The sequence below is a fragment of the Empidonax traillii genome, unplaced genomic scaffold, assembly GCF_003031625.1.
Source record: "Empidonax traillii isolate 1590-97213 ecotype Southwest subspecies unplaced genomic scaffold, ASM303162v1 scaffold665:size397641, whole genome shotgun sequence".
NCBI classification, from domain to species: domain Eukaryota; kingdom Metazoa; phylum Chordata; class Aves; order Passeriformes; family Tyrannidae; genus Empidonax; species Empidonax traillii.
The window spans coordinates 328,512-351,308 of record NW_020955858.1 but is presented as its reverse complement, the minus strand read 5'-3'; the positions used below and the strand labels follow the sequence as shown (position 1 = coordinate 351,308).

The window sequence follows — 22,797 nt, the reverse complement described above, 5'->3', positions numbered from 1 at the left end:
AGGCATCTGCTAGAATTCCTAAATCTACCTGGAATGAGAGCTTGGAGGCTCTCCCGCCGTCTGAAAATGGCATAGAGGGGACCATACCCTTCAGCAAACCTGTCAAGGTGTATATAATGCCCAAACCTGCCAGGCGGTGAAGTCTGTTGCTAAAAGAAACCTATTTATGGGATTGCTGAGTTGGGTTACGAGAAAACAAGATGCTCTGTCCAGAAGAACAAACCAAGCCAAAACAGACATCAAAATAAAATTGGTGAAGAACAGTTGGTCTCCTCAGCAGCAGACAAATGCAGGAGTTGCTCAGCTAGTTAAGAGTGATTTCAAGAAAACGCGGATCTTTTTATATTGACTCAACAAAAACAGGACAGTTCTCAATCAGCATTCCAGTAGTAATTTCACTGGGTCATATCTTCAGTTTTTATGTATCAAAAATTTCTGCTCTGTATTTACTATGTAAATGCTTGGACATGGAAATCAATGTTATTTTTAGAGTACTCTCAAGCTGAGGAGTTCAGGGTTTTGTGGAGGTTTGTTGGTTTGGTTTTGGTCTCTTTTTTTGGTTTGTTTTGTAGGGTTTTTTTTCATTTTGGGTTGTTTTTTTTTTTAATGTCTAAAACTTGCATTTGAGCACTGGTACCTAATTTCTTAGTAAAAAAAAATATTTTAAAGTACTGTTGTTTTTGTGTGGGAACTGCACCTCAGAGGGAAATTGCCAATTGCCGTAGGCTAAATCCAGAGCTGTTTCACATCTTCTACAGCTGTACTGAAGCTGGTACAGTTTTGGGGAGGGCACAGGTTGTTCATGGTGCAGGAGGAGGAGGAACCTGTTCGTGCCAGCAGCAGAACTTCAGTCATCAGGACATGGAATTTAGCTGAGTTACAGGAACAGAGCAGTTTGTTACGGCTTTTGTTTGTTTACATGAAATGGAGTTGAAGATCTCCATCTCTGAGATGTAACCCAGCTCTCCTATTGCACATTTGTACGTCTTGAGGAACAACATGATCAAGTACCAGTTGAAAAATTCCTAACAACATCCCACTAAGTTTTACAGGATCTGTTTCTGTGTGGTAATCCCAGCCTGAAACAATACTTCGCAGGATGAAAAAAAAAAAATCTATGTTTTTCAATTCAGCAGCACTTTTGGTACTCAGAAGTCTTTCAGATCAGCTGAAGTAGCTGAATGTGCTCAGTTAAGCAGCAGTAGGCAACTTGTCAGTGTTCACTTCTGGAGGTGAGCTGGGAGTACAGAGGAATAAGAACTTAGTTAAAACGTGATCCATCTGGCATTCCTGTCAGGAAGTGTGTCTGTGCATTGCTTCTGTGTGCCAGGCTTAGCAGACTGAGGAACTTCCTATGATTTGCAGCAATCCTTTGGTATGATTTTCAAGGAGGACTTAATGTGTGAAACATTCTAGTGCAGCAGCCAAATGCCACCTGTGTTCATAAATCGGGTGTTTTTTTTTTTAAAAAAAAGGTGTATTTTTAGCAAGTAAACAAAAGAGTAAACAGTGAAGAAATACTTTCCAGTTGTGCAGAGATTAGTGTAAATAATAACCCCTTATGTGCTTTCCTGCAATAAAATTGGAGAACTCGTGCTATTCTGTTTCCTCTTTATTGTATGACAGAACATGGATGCCTGCATGGTACTTGACTAATACGATTACTGCACATTTTTGGTGATTTTAATTTTTTAACACTGACGTGTTGTAGCGCAAAGGCTCATAGCCATTAACCTTTGCTGCTGCTTTAGATATTCTTGCATTAAATATCCTTTCTTAGTGCTTCTGCTCTTACAAACTGGTTTTTGGTGTTTCACCTTTAGGGCACTGCTTTGAAAATCTCCTGCACCTCTGACAGCTGAGTTGTCAGTGTCTGACTTGACTTTGGCATCCTCAGTTCAGTTCCCAGCAGACAGGGTTGATGTGTCTCTCGTTAGGAAACTGTCTGGGCAGATAATTGACGAGTTGAGCGAGCTCATTTGAGACTTTTTCTTTTTTCTTCCTCTCATTTTTGCACTTCACCAGTGTTTCTGCAGTTTGTCATCCCAATAAAGTTTCTAATTTAAAGGTGTCCATATGCTCCAGGCCGTAATGGATGCTGTGGTAGGCACAGCATTTATTTTAAGTATCAAAATTTTGGCATCTTTCTCTCTTTTTCTAAGCAATGGATCAAATTTCTACTATTTTTCCCCCCTCATGCTGTCCTTGAGCTCCTTCCCCGTAACATATTGGGCAAAGATCAATTGCCTTCTGTATTACCCATGGGAATCAAATACTGAAGGGCTGTGGAAAAGAGCTTCCCTACTCAGCCTGTATTTGGGCTTGGGATTGACCATTTCACGCCATGTTCCAATATATGGGAAATCTGAAAGGAAATTTGTATAAAAAGCACGTGTTACTGGAGTTGTTTAAATCTAGATGTTGGCTCTTTCTTCCCATCCCTAGGTTTTTCTCCTCTCAAAAATACCAGAGTTCACGCTCTCTGTGGAGCTGCAAGACCTCGTGTCATCTCAGAAGCATTTCTATCCATTCACCAACTGTCCTTTATTTTGCATAATTTTTGGGCTTCTGTGCTGCAATAGCCTATAAGATGATTGATCTCAGAATGAAAAGAAAAACAAAGGGCTGTACTCATGCACAAAGATAATTTGCATCTTTCGTCTCTGTTGAAGAGGGAACAGAGGACTTCAGATCACAATCAGTCAAGTACAGGGAGATTCTGTTCTCTCAGATGGCTCCAAGGGTAGGAACGTGGTGCCAGTACAGCTGCTGCCACAGGGAGATTGAGCAATCTACAAAGGAAGGGCAAATAATTTGCTAAAAACTAACCATGTTCAAACAGCTCTCCCCTCTGCACTGTACCTCCTGGTTAGAGGTAAGGGAAGAGGGTCAGGAATCCGGCAGAGCGAGGAAAAGGCTGGCATCATGTGAAAGAGGTGTAGCTTAGTGGTGTGAAAATGTCTTGTCCTGTTCACCATTAACTTTCTGGATTTAATTACACATGGCATCTGTGTGTGGGGAGGCCCAACTCTGAATGCTTTTAATGGGAAATTCGTATTTAGATTGCTCAAGTCCACAGAAATTCATTAGGCCAATTTGCAAGGAAATTAATGCAATTACCGAGTCAAGAGCTCTTAAAACAATGCATAAATGTATTGGGAACAAAGTTGAAGCCTATGAGATGTTAACTTGGACCTGGTGTGGCTTTCACCTCCCTTATTTTTTAAAAAGTACGAAAGACCTAAGTGGGCAGGTACACTCACTGCAAAAAGTACAAAGCAAGTTCTTGGGAAGACAAAAGAACAGGGCATGTATTTAAATAGGGACTGTATGACATCACTGAATCATTTGGGTTGGAAAAGACCGCTAAGATCATCGAGTCCAACTGTTAACATAGCATTGCCAAGCCCACCTTTAAGCCATGTCCCCAAATGCCACATCCACACATCTTTGGAACACTTCCAGGGGTGGCAGCTCCACCCGCTTCCCTGGGCAGCCTGTTCCAATGCTTGACAACTCTTTTGGGAAAGAAACTTTTCCTAATAATTAATCTAAACCTCCCCTGGTGCGACTTGAGGCTGCTTCCTCTTATCCTTTGTTATCTGGGGGAAGAGACTGACCCCCCACAGGCTACAGCCTCCTTTCAGGCTGTTGTAGAGAGAGACAGGGTCCCCCCGAGCCTCTTCCAGCCTGAACAGTCCCAGCTTCCTCAGCTGCTCTTCATAAGACTTGCACTCTGCAATGCACAGTACAGGTCACCTTAGGTTCCAGCTGATAGAAATGGATTTCCTGTGGAATCCTGTTTCACTTGCCTAAGTTACAATCACTTTTTTCATTTTATTTCACTTGAATCTTCCATTTTATTCTTAGTAGCAGGCACCAGGAATGTAGAAAGGCTTTTTACTTTACAGTTAGCTAATGCAATATTAGTGGGACTCCAACAAAACAAAGTTTGAAGGCTCTTGAATGCCAAGCTTTGCACAAATCCTGCCTGATGTCCCTTAAGAATGCTGGTCATGTTGCATTCGGTGTGCCAGCGAGCCTCTTTACAGCCTGTTTGTCCTGGCTGCCAGCTCGCACATGCTGCTGCACAAAGATAAGGGCTGGGGACTGACCCGCTCGTCGGCAGAGCAGCTGGGGTGGAATCTTCCTGGCTCCCAGCCCAGCCGCAGCTCGGCTTTAATTTCAGTGTCAGGGTGGGAGTTCACTGCCTACTGGGAAATAGTTTTCCTGGTGGGAGGCAGAGCAGTGGCGTATGCGAGAAATCCTGCACTATAAAAGTGCATTCCCATGATTTGGGCGATGAGCCCGTAATTTTAACGAATTATTTATGGCTCTAGCTGAAAGCAGCAATTTAACAAAGACACTGGTTTGAGCTTTGGTGGAATTTTTTTGATGAATCAGTCCCAGCTGTTTCCACCATGTAGCAAAGCATTTTCAGGCACCAAGAAGGAAATCGGGCTTTCAGGGACTGGAGCAGCCCAAGTGGAGTAGCCGCCTTTGTGGGAACTGACAACGCTGACTCAGGAAGCTGTGACGAAAGCAGCAACAGAAGACAGGGATGGAAAAGACTTGCAGCAGATAATCTCCTTGTTGACTCTGAAATTTTGTACTGATGGTGGTGAAATTTAGCATTTACCTTTAAAAACAGAAATCCACTTCTTTGCACACTGCAGCTCCCTGTTTTGAAGTGGAATCTTCTGTATCCTACCAGTTGCCAAATGAAGGGAAGAATTGAGAGGCTGCAGCACAAAGCTGGGTAGGGCTCACCTCTGAAAGTCACCTAGCAATGCAATATGGGCTTGGCTCCTCACATGCCTTTTGGGAGGATGAATCGTGTAGCAGCAGCAGTGTGAGGAACCCACAGTTTTTCTCAAATACAGGACCTGGGCTGGGCAGTTTTGGTGAAGTGGCATCACCATTAATGTGCCACATTAACGTGAAAATATATTAAAAAAAAATAACCTGGAGGAGAAAGATAAGGTGTTTGCTTAAGTTCTCCTAACAGTGTAATTCGCATTACGGTTTTTTAAGTACTGCACTGTCCTCTCAGCCAAAGCCTTACAAAGCCTCTTCCTATTTGAGGCTGCCCACAAAATAACACAAATATATGACCACAATCAAATGTCAACCACCCTCGCAACAAGATAACAACATTTAATGCAAAATATCTTCACACTCTGTGGGTTGGTAGGAACTTGTTCTGCTGGCGTTCCCTTGGGATGACCACAGCCTTCTGGGTCAGTGGTTCACCTTCTACTTCACGCCAGGCAAGTTATCCAGAAAAATATCATAGTAGCTACAGTGAACATTTTACCAGCTGCTGCGTCAGAGAACACAGATGCAGCTGGAAAGGCAGTTCCTGCTGGGTTAGATAAGATTTTGCCTCAAATACAGCTACACTAACAGAAAACATTGCTGTAATTAGGAGATTGCAAGATAAAACTTTCAAGTACTCCCTTTCCCTTTACTACTGAGCCACATTGTATTTTATGGCATAAAAGGTTTTAAATTATTACTACAGCAAATAAACAGAAAAAGAACATGGCATTTTGTGCATCTCGGGGGGGGGGGGGGTCATTGTGTTCTCATATCAATCTAAGCCTCTCTGCTACTGCCTGGGTAGCACCAAGTGCCTCAGGGCTTGTACAGCGTCGTCTTTGTACTTTCATTAATACACACAGAATTAATATGCACAGAACAAGAAACAGTGAGCCTGGTGAGAAAAAAGATCTACAATAGGCAACTTGTAACTGGTAATACTAATATAATATTAATAGAAGCCCACCAAGAACAGCAACCAAGAGAACTTTTTAAATTTTCAGTGTAACAATATGCTTGTTGGCGCAGCATTTAAACCATCAGATAATGACAACCAGTAATAATTCCCACATCCAACCCCACCTTGCCAGCAGCACCTCGCTAGCAGCAATTTAGACTGATTTCCTAAAGATCAATGTTTTATGCTGCTGCAAACTCAGATTTTGTAACACATCTCTCAGGTGATTTTAAGCACGTAGGAACTTCTGAATAGATATATATTGGACAACTCAATCCTCAGAACTGGCAATTAATAAGAACATTCTTTAGGGTCCACATTTTATGTTTATACCCTGTAGACACGTTTTCCTCTTTTTCAGGATCAATGTGTAAAATTTAAGTGTTACATTATGCGATGTTCATGAATGAGCAAATATCCTGACTGAAGTCACCAGCAGGAGGCAAAGTTGCATATTCTGGGTTTACTTTTTAATTTTGTTTTATTTTTAACTTCTTTATCCAGTGGTGGTAAAGTGCTTCTTTACTGCTTCAGATCTACCACTTGACTGTGCTCATCAACTATCTTATGGTTGCATTCCAACAGCCAATAATGTAATTTTGGGACATTTTCTAATAAAAGTATGCAAAATATAATCTTCTGATTTAGTCAATAGGAGAAAAGTTAAGTAAGTAGACTACGGACAGCCTTCAGAGGAAGGTTAGGCCAATCTTAAGAATATACGGAAATTATTCTGTAATTAAATAAATTAATTCCCAGCCCCATTTTGTGAGCTCTCAATTTGTTTAAATCCTGAACTAATGAACTGTCCTTGCATTTGAGACTGTCAGCGCACAAATGCCTTGGCACATAAGTTGACTGTAATTTGATTCAGCATAGGTGTGTCCGTGATTTGGCTGCGGTCAGGGGAGGCGGGATGAGCTGTAAGGCTTCAGCAGGTTGAGTGGAAGACTCCCCCCACTCTGACACCCTGAGCAGCCAAGGTGTTGTACTCTGCCACGGCCTTCTCCGTTTGCAAGACCAGCACATCAATCCCGTTCTTCTTCAGATAGTCCACAGTGGATGCTGGAACCTCAGAAGAGAAAAGGAAATGGGAAAAGCAAGTGTTAGATTCTTTTCCCCTTACACTGGAAGGCTTGAAGAAGAACACTGATGCCATTTGTTAAGCACCACCTAAGTAACTGGTAATAGCCAAAATGATAATATGCTCTGATATTTCTAAGATTGATTTCATTTTTTCTCTTCAATAAAGCTACTTTTATATTCACACCTCATATATCTCCTTAGCACACCTTAAAATGCAGTCCTTTCTTGCAAAAACAAATAGAATTGGAGCTAAAGGTATTTAATCTAAATAAAGTCTTATTCATCCCACCAGAAAGCCGAAGAGTTCCTTCTCACCAGGTAAAGTTCAGCACTTTTGAGCTTCCTGTAGCTGGTTTATCTGCTGAAATGACACCCTGGCACATTAGTAACAAAAATGCCGAATTATCAAAGTATTTACAGCAGGCTAGAGAGCCACTTTATCACCTATCGCAAGAGAAGGGGACTAATGACATACTGAAAAATTCTCCTTGTTTCAGCTGCTCCTGTAGTAGAACATAAACCTGTTTACTGCTTGACATTGACACTAATACAGAGAAGTTCAAATGCTGCATCTTCCAGAGGGACTCCTGACAGGAGCTCAGTCATGCTAATCCTGAATTTCTTCCCTCTCAGTGAAGCATCTTCAATTTAATTTTTTTTCCCTCTCTAATCAGAGGGAGAACAAACAGTTCTAGTTTATGCTTTTCACAGAACAAAAACCTACCTGCAAAGCCTCACTCATGCCACGGCCAATCACCACAGTTTTAACACCCTTCTTGACGACTTCTTCAAGGTCAGCGGGCTGCACTCCTGGAGAATGCTAAGTGTCAGGGAAGGAAAATAATAGTCTGTGTACTGACAGCATCAACCAGGAAAGCTGTGTCTGTGTGTTCTGAAACTGCTCACAGAGCAGCAGGGTAAATTAGCCATACCAAAATGTAACACAACCCTCTCTGCGTACACAGAGGAGGTAACACTAGAACCTGAAAAGTGTATTTCATATGCAGATGAAGGATGATAGTTAATCTATTGATGGCTATATTATAATTTCTTATTAAACAGTCAAAAAAAAAAAGATGCATTAAACATTTTTAAGACATTTATGTGTAACTACTGGCATTTTATAGATATTAAATAAGTTAAAGTGAAATCAATTAATAGCAACATATTGCTATTTGATTTCAAATTAACAAAGTCTTTTTGTAAGAAAGATCGTGGCAAGCCAAAGTCTACTCACTTTAAATACAAAGAGCTCCTCAAATAATTAAAATGATTAAATTATTTTCTTGTTTACTCAGCAAATCTCATTTACCAAAGAGGACTGAAATGTATTGGGTAGCTTTGTTTCAGTTAACAGCTTCCATTTCTGCACTATTCTTTATTTTGAGAAAAGAACATTTGAAACCAAACCCCTCAAAGAATGAAAGAACTTTCATGATACATCAACTGAGTTTTTAAAGCAGCAAACCCATTTACTCCTAGCAAACTTTAGTATTTGAATCCATAAATACACTTTCAATATTAATATGAAATACTATTATGTCACATTAACTCTCTTGGATTCAGTTTCTGTTTACAACCTGTGGCTAGAATTTGCCCCCTCTTTGGCATGCACTTCTATTTTAAACCATAACTACTATTTCTCTCCCTTTTTTTTTAGTAGAATTCTAAAGATTTTTAGAGGTCTGAGATGAGTTTCTCTGCTTCAAGAGAGAGAAACTCAAGTAAGGAAGCAAGTAAGACTTGTCAAGCTGAAATGAATGATCTCCTGAAGCTGCAGGTGAGGGAAGCCTTCCATGTAGAGTGCCACTTCCAATGAATGCATTAAACTTATTCCACAAGAAAGTCTTTAGCCTGACTGGTATCTAAAGTTTCAGTAACAGAAATGATTCACCTCTGTGGTTCTCCAAGTTCACAGAATCATAGAATACCCCAAGTTGGAAGCGATCCACGAGAATCATTCACAGGACTACCTTAAACTAAACCATATGACCATTAGTCTAATATGACTATTAGTGCTTAGTTACAGAACCCTGCAGGGCCAGTCACACAATTTTCCTGATGAGAGAATGCCATACAAGATGGCAGTGTGACAGCAGAGAAGGAAAGGAAGCAATTTATTTCCAACTAGAGTGTGGGACATGACCACCACTGCTTGTTTCCCAGACCTCAGTTCTATCTACCTCAGGAAGAACATGCTCAAAGAAAGTAGGCACAGTGTAGTACACCATAAAAAAACAGGCAGAAAATGCACCTGTTGAATCCTACTGATCAATTGTTTTACAGTTCTTCTCAAGTTGGAGATGCAGTTTAGAAAAGTTTAGTTCTATTCTTAATATCTGTTGTTTGCTATTCATTTTAAAAGCAAACACCTATCTCCTTATAGCTGCAAGGATAGGACTGATCTACAGCAGCAGCTTTACAAGTGACAAACTCTAAATAGATATTTTTTACTTCCTGATTATATGAAAAGGACGGTAGAAAACCTACATTTCCAAAGAACCCAACTATATTTTTTCTCCTCCAATTTTAATTTAACATTGACTTGTTCATTCTTGTTTCATTAGGAGGACTCCTCTAAAGACTTATGGATTTAAAGATTTTACCTTGTCACATTAAGAAATTCAGTTGTTAGAAACTTCCAAAAGAAAGCACAACTTCTTAAATGTCCTTAAGTGCTTATAATTTGAAACCAAAGTTTTCCAGTGGCTGGAATGAATATCAATGTGTGACTGAGCTGGAAACTAGCTGGGAACTTTTGAGCTATGCTATCTGTTCTGCTTCTCCAGTCCTGTGCATATGAACCAGGAAAATAATACTGTCAAACAAACAGTGACTCTCACCACATGACCCCATCCTCTGAACATCCAGTCCAAACTTAGGTTTTTATAATCAGACCGTAAAGGAAATACATTTAAAAAGGTTACAGGTACAGATACCTTTCTCTCTGCAAAGTGCAGATATCTTTGCACGACAGCACCACCTTTCTCTTGGCAAAAACCTACTCCACATAAATTGAGCTCTGATGGCTTAAAAAAGTCCTGTTCCCCCAAATACTGTAGTTGAAATTCTGAAATCAAAGGTTCTGCACTCTAGTTGTGTCAAAATGAATTCAACAGAGCTGTATCCTCTGTGTGGATGCAGCTGCAGGTGCTGGGTATAAGCCCTGGTCAGTACACAGTTCTTCTGAGCTTTAACTTTTGCTTTGAAAGCGTGGAACTTTTTTTTCCAGCCAATCGTCTATCCCAGTGCAAGTCCTAATATGGGGAGAATTATCAACATTGAGTTCCTAATGCAACAGATTCAATACTGCTTCTAAATCTGGAACATCCACATTGTTCCATGCACTTTTATAAAATCCTGATTGCATTTACAGATAAACTTTAAAATTTACAAGGGCAAGCACTTAGTATAAGGCTTCCAAGAGAAGTCACCGTGTGGTTAGCCAGGCTGAGCTTTTCACACAGAAACGAGCGTGTATGACACTGCATCTGCATATTTTTCCTCTGAAATAAGTACAAGGGACCCCAAGGAAAAGGATATAAACTAAACCACATGCATTGCTTTCTTCCAAACATGTAAGGTCAGTGACTCTTGATTTTTTTACTTCTCATGATTTCTTTTCCTATCACACTCAAGGCAACTTTTGTTTAGACAGCCTGAAGAGAGGTTGCTACCGACATCTTACGACAGGAGCCCTCTTAGCCAGATGCAGGATGTTGTTTGAAAGCTCTAAGGTGTGTGATTGTTGTCTGGTCAGGGCAGCTGTGAGGACTCATGGCAGTGGTTGCTACACCCTGTTGCGTGAAGGACACTGTGCGTCTGCAGCCCTCTGACCTCTCCACACTGTCACCTCCGAAACGTACACTCAGTTCTTCCCAGGAAAAGTCAAATGGCTAGATGACAGAAAAAGGCAACTCGCTGAATTTCTGTTTGGAACTTTAACACTGTTCTCTGGACCGTTCTCGGAGTCCTGTTTTAAATGCAGATAGTAAACAGTGAACTTACATTAGTCCCAGTTTCTCGCCAATCCCATGTCCGGCTTCCTCCCGGCCATACTTTGCAGTCCTTATATGTTGTAGAGCAGCCTTTCACCTTCATCTGACCCCAAGAAAGGGAAGCAATTTCAGGGGAAGACATCACAAAGTTGAAACAAAGTCTGGAAAAAGGATATTTAACATATAACATCAGGCCAACATATGCAGCATGTTAATAAAAACGGAAAATTCTGTCCTTGCCCCAAGGAGCTAGGAAGGAAACGCTATTATAGACTTCATCCACGTGATTTTGTGACAACAGACTTGAACTGAGGATCAGTAGATTTGTTGAATTACCAGTCCCCTTGGGGATTTTGTGCAGGATTTTGGGCAAATCATTTTACGTGCTAAATCTCTACAAGTATTGAGTGTTCAACTTTTAAAACTATCAACAGGGATCAAGTGCCAGAATATCCTCTCACATCTGGGTTTTAATCTTCTCCCTAAAGTGTACGATGAAGATAATAATAATTTCCTAAAATATCTGAGATCTACACTAGTTTATTTAGGCTGCTTCGCTGAAGTGGTGAGGCTAAAAAGAAATGCCAAACAAACAAACAAACAAACCCAACAGAAAAGCCATGAACCAAACAGTGGCACTGCCATATTGCTACAGCAAACAGGACTTCCAGGGCTGTAAAGGGGTCAAATCTTCTTTCCCCCGTCCCTCCTGACAGAGGGCAAGTCTCCCACAACATTTATACACTCTAACAGCAACTTTAATCTTCATTGTTTCAACTTAAATCCATTATTTCTAATTCTTTCTGTTGGGGACAAGTAGAACAGCTTAATTTTTGTCTTTTTCACCACTTTTTTGTTTTCTCGAGGATTTCACTCAGTATTTTTTTCCTCCTTTATTTAGATCAAATAAACTTCCCTTCAGTCATGTTTTCTAAATCTCTGCTTATTTCCTCCTTTTTTTCTGTGGCATCCAGCAATCTGGTACGCATCTTTCTTTGATGTCTGTTGCCTGGAACTAGACAGAGCCTTATTGGTGCCGCTATAGACCAACTGCTTTTTGGTGTGTGCCGCAGCAGTGTTTGGATCTGCTGTCACAGGCACTCCTGGGCACCACCAGGGCAGGGGCTCTGCCTCACAAAATACTGTGTTGTCTCACCATGGAAGCTTTCACCCTCCTCACAGTCCCTCATGTTACCGCAGTCCGATTGCTGGTGCGATTCTGGCAGTAGAGGGAAACAGAGGAATCACAGGGGGATGATATACCCTGGAAGTGTGTTGGACTAGCATGGCAGTCCACTGACACATCTCAGGGGTAGAGTCACCTTTCTTCCCTTCCAGTTCACCTCGTCTGAAATCCGCATTATGAAGAAAATCAGTAGTTTCTGCAGTAAAGAGAGGCTCCACCTCTGGCTAATCCAGAAAATCTCTCTGACAGAGCCTTCCAGATACAAAGATTTTCATCCTTTACCTTTTAGTTTTTTAAATTCACCAGGAACTGAATTCTGTAAATTCACCATAGGAACCCTGGTGGCACAGATTAAAGGCACTGCCCTTGCAGAAGAGAAATCTTTGGATGACCAGTCCTTCTGGAAGCCTCCCTTCCCATCTTGCACGTGCTACAACAGACACAGCACAGCTAGACACGTTGCCCTTGGATTGCCAGGAGCAGGTCTCAGTATCCGCCTAAAACGCAGCATGAAGGAAAAAAGGCTTTGGATCCAGCACAGGACTGAGTTTGCCAGAGGTGCTTCCCACACAGGATGAGGGGCAATTCTTTTCCTTTTCACTCCTGTGTGACATTTGTGGCACATACGCATTGCTGAACAGGAAGCCAGGCAAGAAGCTATGGGGGACTGGAACTTGCTTGGATTCATATATCTTAGATCCTCTCATCACACATCCATGATGCAAGGGATTCAAACAAAGGCCTGCAGGACTCTTTTTTCAAAAGTTTGCCTGAAGGGAGACTGTAACTGAAGAAATAACCAGCAATAGTCCTGACAAAATGAAATCGAAGAGTAAACACTGAACAAAGCACCCAGAACCTGGCTCTGAAGAATCAAAATAATTTTTGAGTGTACTACTTTTGAGAGGAGATGGTAGAATTAGAACTTAGAGGTTGGACACAGGTGAATGAATGATAAAACAATCAGGAATATCAGCTTCCCCAATCCAAATAGTATTACAAGGCTGGAACTGTGCAATCTAACAGGCACAAACTGCAAATGGGAGAGCAAGGGTTCCATCTTTTCCAAAGGGCACAAAAATAAGTATGTAGAAGAAATGAAGAAACAAAACTTACATGGCATAAATACAGATTTGTAATCTAAAACTATTTCCTGTAATACTGCCAGAGAATATCGGTTAGGGCAGGCCATTCAACTAAATACGAGCAGCTTAGACCAGAATAAGTAAGAATGAACTTATTGACAGGAACTTTGGACATCCTTTGATGGAGGGCATGGTCCAATCACAAAGGAGTAGGAAAATAATTCTCAGACAAATTATTTTTTTTAAATTATTGACTGTGAGAAGTGTACAGTATAAAGATTTACAGTAGCAAAATAAAAGAAATCTTGAAGTAAATGACTTGCAAGTACAACCTAAAATAACAATTTCTGTAAACTGCAGTAGTCCAAACATAAAGAGATAAGGAGAAGAGATAGTCCAGGGCTCTGTAAGCAAAGTCATGGGAGTTTAAAAACATTTAAGCAGAACTTAAAAGGAGGCAAAATCCCAGTTTATGTCAGGAGACTCTACTGAAAGAGAGAAATGAAGCAGTGGCTAAGGATGGCAGAAGACAAAAGTAGCTGAGAACAAAATGGAAGAAACTTGAGACTGAAGTACAGTTGGGCAACCTGATGGATTTTAAGATTGCCAGCACATCTCTCTTCTGTTCCAGAGCAGCACCCAGCAGCAACAAATGGAATAAGAGGTGAACGAGGGCAGTGCACCAGATAATATAAATCCACTGCAGAAGGAAAGAAATGTTTCATAAAATCCAAAGGGCAACCAGAGACCAAGAAAGATAAAAGTGATAGAGTAAATTGTTGTATGTGAAATTTTGGGCAGAACAAACTCCTGTAAGGGGTCAGAAGACAAGGTGGTTCTTCAGCACTGCCTGGGAACAGGTGAGAGAGTTCCCATTCCAGGGGATACAACAGGTGGAGAGCCAGGTCAGGATTAAAAACAGCAGAGAGGGAAGTTAGAAAGGCCAGGAGAAATTTAAGCGAGCTGTGTAGGAAGAGGGAAGATCTCAAGTTTATGAAGGAGGAAAACACATTCGGGGAATTCGACAATTTCACTTCGCCGGGAAGCCTGGTCAAGGCGAGTTAATCTGGGAGGTCACGCTGGAAAGGGGCGTGCTGGTAAGAGAAGGTGGGGACAGCACTTTGGGAACAAGGTGGGGAGAAGAAGGAGGCGAGGACAGAGAACCCAGGGGTAGGAGTAGGGAAAGGGAGAAGGGAGGGCACAGCTCTGGAACCCCCCGAAACATGGCACTGCGCGACGGGGCACAAGGACTGGGACCCGGACTCGGATCAGCCCCCGGATGGGGGCTGGGATCAGGCCAGTGCCGTGCCAAGGCGCAGTGCCAGCCCAGGACCGGAGCCGGTCCGTCCCGGTCCGTCCCTCCCCGCCGCCCCTCACGCTGCGCTCCCTCACGCGCCGCACTCACCGCCCCGCGCGCACCACCCCTCTGCCCCGGCGCGCACCGCCTCCGCCCGGCCCCTGCGGTCGGGGGCGGGGCCTCCTCGATACCGATCTCTCATTGGCCAGCGCTCCCCCTTCCCGCCCCTCCCGCCCGCTCCGATTGGCCAGCCCTGCGGTCCGTCCCCGCCCCAGCCCCGCCTTGTTTTCATTCCCCCGCGCCGCGCGCGGCGGAGGGGAGCCGGCTCGTGCCGCTCTGGCCGCCGCCCCCTGCCCTCCCCTGCCTTCGCCGTGCCCCCGGTGCATTGTGGGATAGTGGCGGCCCGGCCCGGCAGCGCCCCCTCCTCCCTCCCCCTCCCCAGCTCCTTCTCCATCCCCAGGTCCAAGATGGCGGCGGCGGCGGCTCCTCCGGCCCCATCCCCGCCGCCCCCTGCCCCGGCGGGCCCGCGCTGCCCGGGCTCCTGGCCCAACTTCGCCGTCGTCTGCTCCTTCCTCGAGCGCTACGGGGCCCTGCTGGACCTGCCCGAGCTGCCCTTCCCCGAGCTGGAGCGCGTCCTGCAGCCGCCGCAGGAGCCCGGAGACCAGGGTGAGCGATCCCGACACGTCCCCTCGCCCGCCCGGCCCAGGCCGACCGGCTGAGGGGGGCCCAGGGGGCGGGGGGGGGGGGCCGGGGCTGTTCCCCCCCCGCCTCCTCCCGGCCCCGGGGGTGGAGCGCACCGAGGGAGAGGAGGGGCCTGGGATTCCCGGGGGGAGGGGAGCCCTCGCTCCCTAGGTTTTTTAGCGGGGACCAGCTCTTTGCTGGGGCGAGGGGGGGTTGTGGTGGTCTCCCCCTATGGCGGGGTACAAGAAGAAGCAGGGCCACCTCTCCCGTCCCCTCTCCTCGCTCTCAGTGGCGCCTGTGACCCGACCCCCCCTTCGTCCCTCCCTCCCTTTCCCTTCCAACCGCCCCCCCCACCCCCGACGTTTCCCTGGGTTCGTTCTCGAGCCCTGTGCGGGTGGAACTCCTTGCAGAAAGGAGGGACAAGCTGAAATAACTATTTTCGTTCAGCTTGGCTCTGGCAGCCGCTCTCTCTTCCATCTCCTCCCTTCCCCCCAGCTTGGGGGTCGCTCCACCGTCCCCCTCCCCCATATATCTTATATATCTAATGTATCTCTCTGGTTTTGCTTGTCCCCCGAAACACGGAGGGAACACACACAGGAGGGAATGTCCTGATCCCTACTGACACCCCCCCCCTTCGCCCCTTTCCTGTCTGTGTATGTGGGATGAGGAATGGGGAGCGCGGGGAGGCCCCGAGCCCCCCCCCCGGCTGCTGTTGTGGGCCGTCTCCTCCCCACAAACACAGCCAGCCATTGTGTGCCACCTCCATCCCTCTCCTCTCCCCCCTCCTCCCTCATCCCCTCTGTAGTTGCGGGGGGGATAAGCTGTGGCTGCTCCCCCGCCGCCACCTGAGACGTGCGAGGTGGAGGGATGGGTTGTGCACTCCGCTGTTTGCTTTCAAGCTGCTCCTCCTCTCCCCTCCCCTCTCTCCAGCAGCAGGTTTGGTTGCCTGACTCTTTTTAATTCCGGCTCCCCGCGATGGACGCGGGAGGGCCCGGGCCGAGGGATCAGGCCGGGGAAAGGAGGGCTGTGTGGAGGCGGCCGTAGGAATACGGAGGGGAGGGAGCTTGTTGCTCTTGATCTCTTGTCTCTGTTATTCGCTTGGTTGTTGCCTCTGCACTCTTGCCACATAGGGAGACCATGGAGCCCACGGCGCATGCCCGGCAAGGCCCCTTGAAAACTTCCTGCTGCTGGAGAATCCCAGCTCGGGGCTCTTTCTGGTCCAGCAGACCCTGCTTTTCCCCCACAAGGCACCCGCTCTCGCCTCCTTCCCCACCAAACCCACCCCGTCTGGGGCGTGCGCCATTAAATCGGCGTGTAGGTGTTTCCTTTCATAAAGGAAGTTGCTTTCTGCCAAGTGCAGATGTCCTGCCTGTGGGTTCACAGCAGCCACTGCTGAAATGGAATGAAATAAGATTAATGTGTTTTCTGCTCGTGTTGTCTTGTGCCTAGTCAATATGAAAAAAAAAAAAAAGACTGCTGAAATCCATAAACTTCTTAAAACAGGGTTAACTTTCTGTAAAGTACGTATTTGTATTCAGTTCCCCACCAATCCTGTACCTCTTATGTTATATAAAGGACTCATTAGAAAAAACGTTGTTTTGTTAAACTGTTGCAGAACTTATTCATAAAAATCACCAACACACTTATAAGTTTGAATTTTTAATAAAAATAATCCTTTTAAAGTCATGTCTGTAAAGAAAACTAATGCTTTTACTGTGACACAATGTCAGTGGGTGTGCTATAGTAATTTCTTGTGTGAAATGCAGAATAAATTAAAATGAAAGGATGAGATAGTGACCTGTGGTCTAAGTATATTTACCCCTGATTAAAAAAAAAAAAATTCTTGATGACTTTTAATTGCATGATGGGTGGGAAGGGTTGTCAGTGGGATAATGTTTACTGCATAACTCTTTTCTGAAAAGGTTTTGAATTATTTGCACAGTGGAGTTTGCATTATGCACTGATTTGATATGTCCAAGTTTTTAAACTTTTCTCTGTTTGTTTTTCCCTTTCCTGTGTGGCAGAGGGTGGGTTGTTCCCCACCCCCCCGCCCCCAAATGGGAGGAGAGGCAGCTTCTGAAAATGTGCTCTCTGAAGTGCTGGGTTTTTTTGCTTGTGTCTGGTGTACATGATGTATTTGGTTGCATTTCTCATCTCTAAGAAAGAAAGTGTGGAGGTGTGAAAAACAAACTTGTGTGATTCTTGATACTTTGTGTGGTGACTGGTGTGGCAGGGGTTTTCTTTTCCTTTGGTACAGCCTGCTCCTTGGGCTTGGTCTGTGGTGCCGGTAACTGTTACCCGGAGTATTTTATGCTCTTGCAAAAACGGCGGCAGTGACTAGATTTTTCTACGTGATTTTTTCTTCAAGTAGTCCCTAAGGTGGTGTTTTTAAGGGTACGATTCATAAGGTTGCTAAACGTAGATTGAAAATTGAAGTGGCTCTTTTATTTCTGAACATCTGTTATTTACCAACTGTATGTAGTTTTCCTTGGAATGCAAAAGGGATTTTGATTTCAGTTATATCCAGTTAGTTCCACTTTTGATACCAGCATTGCTTGACAGTAGATTTACAATGGCAGTAATACATAACAAAATCTAAGGAAGTAGCTACAGAACTTCAAAGTATTGGGTTTTTTCCCTGAATTTCTTAAAAACTGGAGCAAGTTTTAAATCTCAACTGCCCCATAACAGCTATTTGTAACTCCTCTCCATATTCATTTTGCAATCAAGAAAGGGAATCAGTAGTCTAGGGGTTTTTTAGTTATCTTTAAAACTATTCTGATGCTCAGCAGTTTCAATTTTTATTTTTTTTTCAGTTTTGTTTGTGTTTTTTTTTTCTTTTAAACGTGGCCTATATTGTCTTGTCTGAAGAGTTTCTCTTGGGAGATGCCAGCAGAAGTTATTTCCTTTATATCAGAAGCCCCAAGGAGAACTCAGAGCTTAAGTTTGAATGTTGTTCAGTAGTTGTATAACAATCATATTTTTCTTCCCTGTTAATAATTAGAACAAAGAACTTGTTCATTATTAAGGAAACAAGCTACAACCTTCCCTCACAGGAAGGGGTGCTGAGCAGATGTTGACAGCTAGGAAGCTATCAGTTATTTCTTAGAGGGATTTTAGTGGGTTTTTTTTTTTAAATGCTTGGACAGCGCTTAAACTTTACCGTATTGCCACTCTTAGCTGAGAATTTCAAGACAAATAGTAAGGACAGCAATGCTTGGGTATGAATAGTTTTCAATAGTAGTCTGACTAGTTTAGATACCAAATTAACCTGAATTAGTAGCAGTCAAGATGTTTTAACCATGTGTACACAGGTATGGTCTTAGAGTGCACAGACCAATTTAAAATGTTCTTTGGGATTTAGTGGGTAACTTAAAACATACTTGAATAGGAAAGTAAGAATGTGTGGTGTTGATTTCACCCAACGCTTTTGAATAGTGGGATAAACTGGTAGCCCTGGAAATAGTCTTCTTACAAAGGCTGTATGATAAAATGGCTCAGCTTTTCCAGCTGGTGGCTCATTTGAAAGTTGTAGCTATTCAGACAAAGTAATAAGACCTGTAGTTATCTGATGAAGATTTTATTTTATGAAGAATAATTGCCCTTGAAGAATAATCTTGCCTTTATGAATGCTTAGTTTTGCTTTAAGTACAATGTTGTGACTTGGGTTGGAATTATGACAAACTTCTTAGGAAGGAGTGAAATTGAGTGTCTGTCAAGATGATTACCAGTGTTAACTCACAAAATCCACTATTTTATGTGCCTCAGAAATAAAATGGTTTCTTGCAGGTTTTATTAAAAAGCTGGGTTTTAACCCCAGTCAGCAACTCAGCCCCACTCGGCTGCTTGTTGACTCCCATGGTGGGATGGGGGAGAGAATTAGAAGGGTAAAAGTGAGAAAACCAGTGGGCTGAGATAAAGACAGCTTAATAGGGAAACCAATATGAGGAATTTATTCACACTTTCCCAGTGGCAATCAGATGTTCAGCCATCTCCAGGACAGCAGGGCTTCATCATGCGTAAGGGTGACTTGGGAAGACCAATGCCATCACTCCCAACATTGCTGTCTTCCTTGTTCTTCCCTCAGCTTTTATTGCTGGGGATGACTCCATATGGTCTGTGTATAGACAACAGTCTGGTATATCCCTTGGGTTGGTTGGGGTCAGTTGTCCCGACTGTGTCCCCTCCCAGCTCCTTGTGCACTCCCAGCCTCCTTGATGGCGAGGAGGGGCAAAGAGCAGAACAGGCCTTGGCTCTGTGTAAGCTCAGCAGTAACAAAAGCATCCTGGTGTTCACTGGCACAGGTTGCCCAGAGAAGTTGTGGCTGCCCCATCCCTAGAAGTGTTCAAGGCCAGGTTGGAAGGGGCTTTGAGCAACCTCTGGTCTAGTGGAAGGTGTCGCTGCCCACGTCAGAGGGGTTGGAACAAGGTGATCCTTAAGGCCCCTTCCAACCCAAACCATTCTAGGATTATTAACACTGTTGTGAGCACAGATCCAAAGCACAGCCCCATACTGGCTATTATGAGGAAAATTAACTCTATCCCCTCAAAACCCAGCACAGCAACCCAAAATATGAGCTTAACTGGAACTACTGAGGGATGGGAGATGTCATTGCAACCATATTACTGTACTTTTAGATGCAAAACTGAGGTAACGATATAGACCATGCTGCAGTGTGCCATGGTGTTGCATCTCCTTCGAGTCTGCTTGCTTCCAAAGGCAAAGCTGCAAAATAGAACAAATCGTCACAGAAAACCAATACTTCTTCTTTTTGTTCTAACAAACATACTCTCTCTGTTTTGTTTTCCCTGAGAGTTTTTACTTGCAGCAGAAGAGCAAATGCAAATTTAAATAGTAAATATACGGTAGAGAGGAGCAAGAACTATATCTGTATTTAGGGCTGTGTTTAAGGAACCATGATATCAAGTCACCACCTCCTTTGTGTTGGTAAATAGCTTGAGAATCAGTATAAATGTTAATTAAGCACTTGGTCTCTTGTGAATGAAAATATTAGTAGAATGTTAGCTTGCACAACAGAGATCTAATTTTACACATGACTACGCAAAACACTCACTGGTTTGCCAGGTTCCCTGGTGTATGAATGGGGGAACCTCTCCCGGAGGTGAATGACATCTTCCAAAGTGTGCTAGACTGCATTAGTCCGTTGATTTTTTTTTTTTTTTTTCCCAGGCTTTTCTTAGCACAGTAGGGTTTGGTTTCTTCTTCATTGAAATGGTAACAGGTATACATGCTTTGTGTATTTTGTCAGCAAAATTGCACCACAGTCTTGCTAGTGAAGATCATGCTAAAGGTGGTCTTGAAAACAGCAAGTGTGTTTGGTGTGGGTTTCCAGTCTGGAGCATTGTCCTGTATTCTCACTGCAGCTCAGAATTCATTATCACCTTTGATGTCTGGCAGTCACCCTGATAGACTGACCCAGCCTAGAAGTTTGTTGCTTAAATACAGCATGAATGTGTTGTGTTTGTTTGGAGTCTGATAATAAAAACAGTCTTCACATGCTGGCTGGGTTAAGTGATGTAAGGAAAGACATGGTGAGGTGCAGATGCCTGGTAGGAGGTTCATTTTTCTAAATCTTTTCTCCCCTTTTCTGTCTTTATAATGGGAGTCAAGGTTAATGGCAGGAAGCTTATGGAAAATCTGTGCAAGCCATTTCTAGTTTCTTTAATTTTTTTTTTTTTTCAGTAGAGAATACCTGATACTACATTGTAGACCTGAAAAAAAAGTCTTTGGAGCTACCATGCTTCAAAGCAGTAAGTTATATTTCATAAGCTGCTGTATTTTCCTGAATCTTCTATACACATAACACCTTTTTTCAAATTAATTTGTTTTCAGTAGGTTATGCCTGGTTGTTTTTTTATTGTTATTCCAGTACCTCTGGAGAGCTATACAACGTTAAGCTTAAGGGTTCTTACCATTGTCTGAAGAAATTAACAATTATTGTTAACTTAAACTGCTGTTGAATATCTGTATGGGAGAAAGATACCTGAAACTTTGTAGCTGTTTAATGCAGCAAGCAAAAGCCAAGTATATCTAATGGCAAGGAGTTTGACAGACTTTCATGTTCAAGATTAGGAATGTTCCTAATGAAAATGGTAGTGAAATGGTGCTCTGTTAATGTGATTGATTTTTCTTGTGTTTAATGTTTGATATCAAGCATGTTTTTGTACTGTTAATCGGAAGTTACGGGGGTTTGATGTGATTCTTAGGTAAAGTCAGGATACATTCCAGTAACTTGTAATATACACAGTAGATTGGTTAGTATTGAAAGTAGGTGATAAATGTGATATGGAAGTACTGTCAAGCACTGCTTCACTTAAAATTTAATAATTTATACTGTACATGAGACTTATTGTCTGATTTCAATGTAAAAAGATTAGTTCATGTGATGTCCTCTTATATAAATGACCAAACTCTGACATATAACATTGATTGTGTCTGTAACAATGGATGAGTTGAGTTTATTTGCACATTATGTATTGCTGCATCTTCTTCATTAACCATGTTAAGTGTGTGGCTATATTGATATTACAAGCCTGCTTCTGCCATGAAGCTGTATCAGCTAGTCAGAGGTAACACTTTTCATCTGCTCTGCAGGTCTGAGTGTTCTTGTGTTTTCACACCCTTTCCTTTGTGAGTAAGAAATTAAACTGCTGTTTCGAGTCAGTCAAGTAGTTACCACCTGAACAAAGGCTGGGCTGACTGTGTATGTGTGGAATATGAGTAGATCTTTGCTTTTCTGCTGCACCTGGGGGCTGAACCAAAACATTTATGTCAAAGCTATTAATCCACCACCTGTTAGTAAAATGCTGCATCTTTAACTTAGCAACTAACTATAGGAAAATAAAAGCATAGCTAGTAAACTTTAGAACTTGACGTATTACTCCAGTGCTTGTTACATTTTTGAGTATGATGGAAGTTCTGCAGTGATATTTCTACTATCAAGTTGACTCATTTGTTGAAGGTAGACTCCAGGGGCTTGGAGCTGATGTTCTCAAGCAGCATAATGGGGTTAAATTTCGAGAAAATAAGTAGCAGGGGATCATTCTTGTACTAACTTCATGGCAAGTAAGTCTTTGATGCAGAATTAACTCCTCTTGTCTACACTTCAGTCGTGGTAGATTAATCTGACTTTAAGGACAACGTGCTGTATCCACATATGCTTTTCAGTTATTCATTTAGGAAGTTAAGTTTACCTTGGAATTAATTATTTCATAATAAGAGTATGGATGCATATCTTTGTTTTACCTATTCCTGGTTTGTTAGTTTTTCCATGGGGAGACTTCATACCTTTGTGTGTTGAGCTGGTATGTCAGCCCCAAGTGTGCCCTCATATTTAAGCTGTCAGTGCCAGTTTTAACTAGACTCCACATCCCATGATCCAGTGTAGAAGACAGGAAAACACTGTGCTTCTGAGAGAGAAGCAGTCCCGTCTCTTTCCAGTAACACTGCCCATCTGAAAGAGATGGCAGAATGCCACATGGAATGGAAAAAAAGGAACTTGGGACTCTACTTTCCAGGCACCTATAAGCCACAGGATATCTGAAGCCCCCTCTCGAAGCTCAGCCTTGCTTGAGATTGTGCAGGTTCTGTTGGACCATGTGCCTCCATCAAGGAAGAGCAGTATGTTTTCAGTAGGCAGCCTTACTGAACTCCAGCACAGTTTG

At 43.1% G+C, this 22,797-nt stretch overlaps 2 protein-coding genes across 3 annotated transcripts in view; one reads left to right on the top strand and one right to left on the bottom strand.

The window, feature by feature from the left end:
* Nucleotides 1–5,570: 5,570 nt before the first annotated feature.
* On the bottom strand, nt 5,571–14,591 carry AAMDC (adipogenesis associated Mth938 domain containing). 2 transcript variants are annotated; one of them, XM_027899414.1, is made up of 4 exons: nt 14,540–14,591; nt 10,874–11,024; nt 7,590–7,685; nt 5,571–6,851 (listed from the first exon to the last, which is right to left on the bottom strand). In XM_027899414.1, the coding sequence occupies exons 2-4, from the start codon at nt 11,003–11,005 to the stop codon at nt 6,711–6,713; spliced, it is 369 nt and encodes a 122-aa protein (XP_027755215.1). In that variant the 5' UTR covers nt 11,006–11,024; nt 14,540–14,591; the 3' UTR covers nt 5,571–6,710. The 2 variants fall into 2 exon arrangements, with proteins under 2 accessions (XP_027755215.1, XP_027755216.1); XM_027899415.1 differs by lacking the exon at nt 14,540–14,591 and adding an exon at nt 14,439–14,539.
* Nucleotides 14,592–14,883: 292 nt separating this feature from the next.
* The window catches only part of RSF1 (remodeling and spacing factor 1), a 58,296-nt gene continuing 50,382 nt past the window's right edge, over nt 14,884–22,797 (top strand). The window contains exon 1 of the mRNA XM_027899413.1: nt 14,884–15,097. Coding sequence (XP_027755214.1) covers nt 14,899–15,097 — 199 coding nt within the window. The 5' untranslated portion in view covers nt 14,884–14,898. The remainder of the gene's footprint in view (nt 15,098–22,797) is intronic.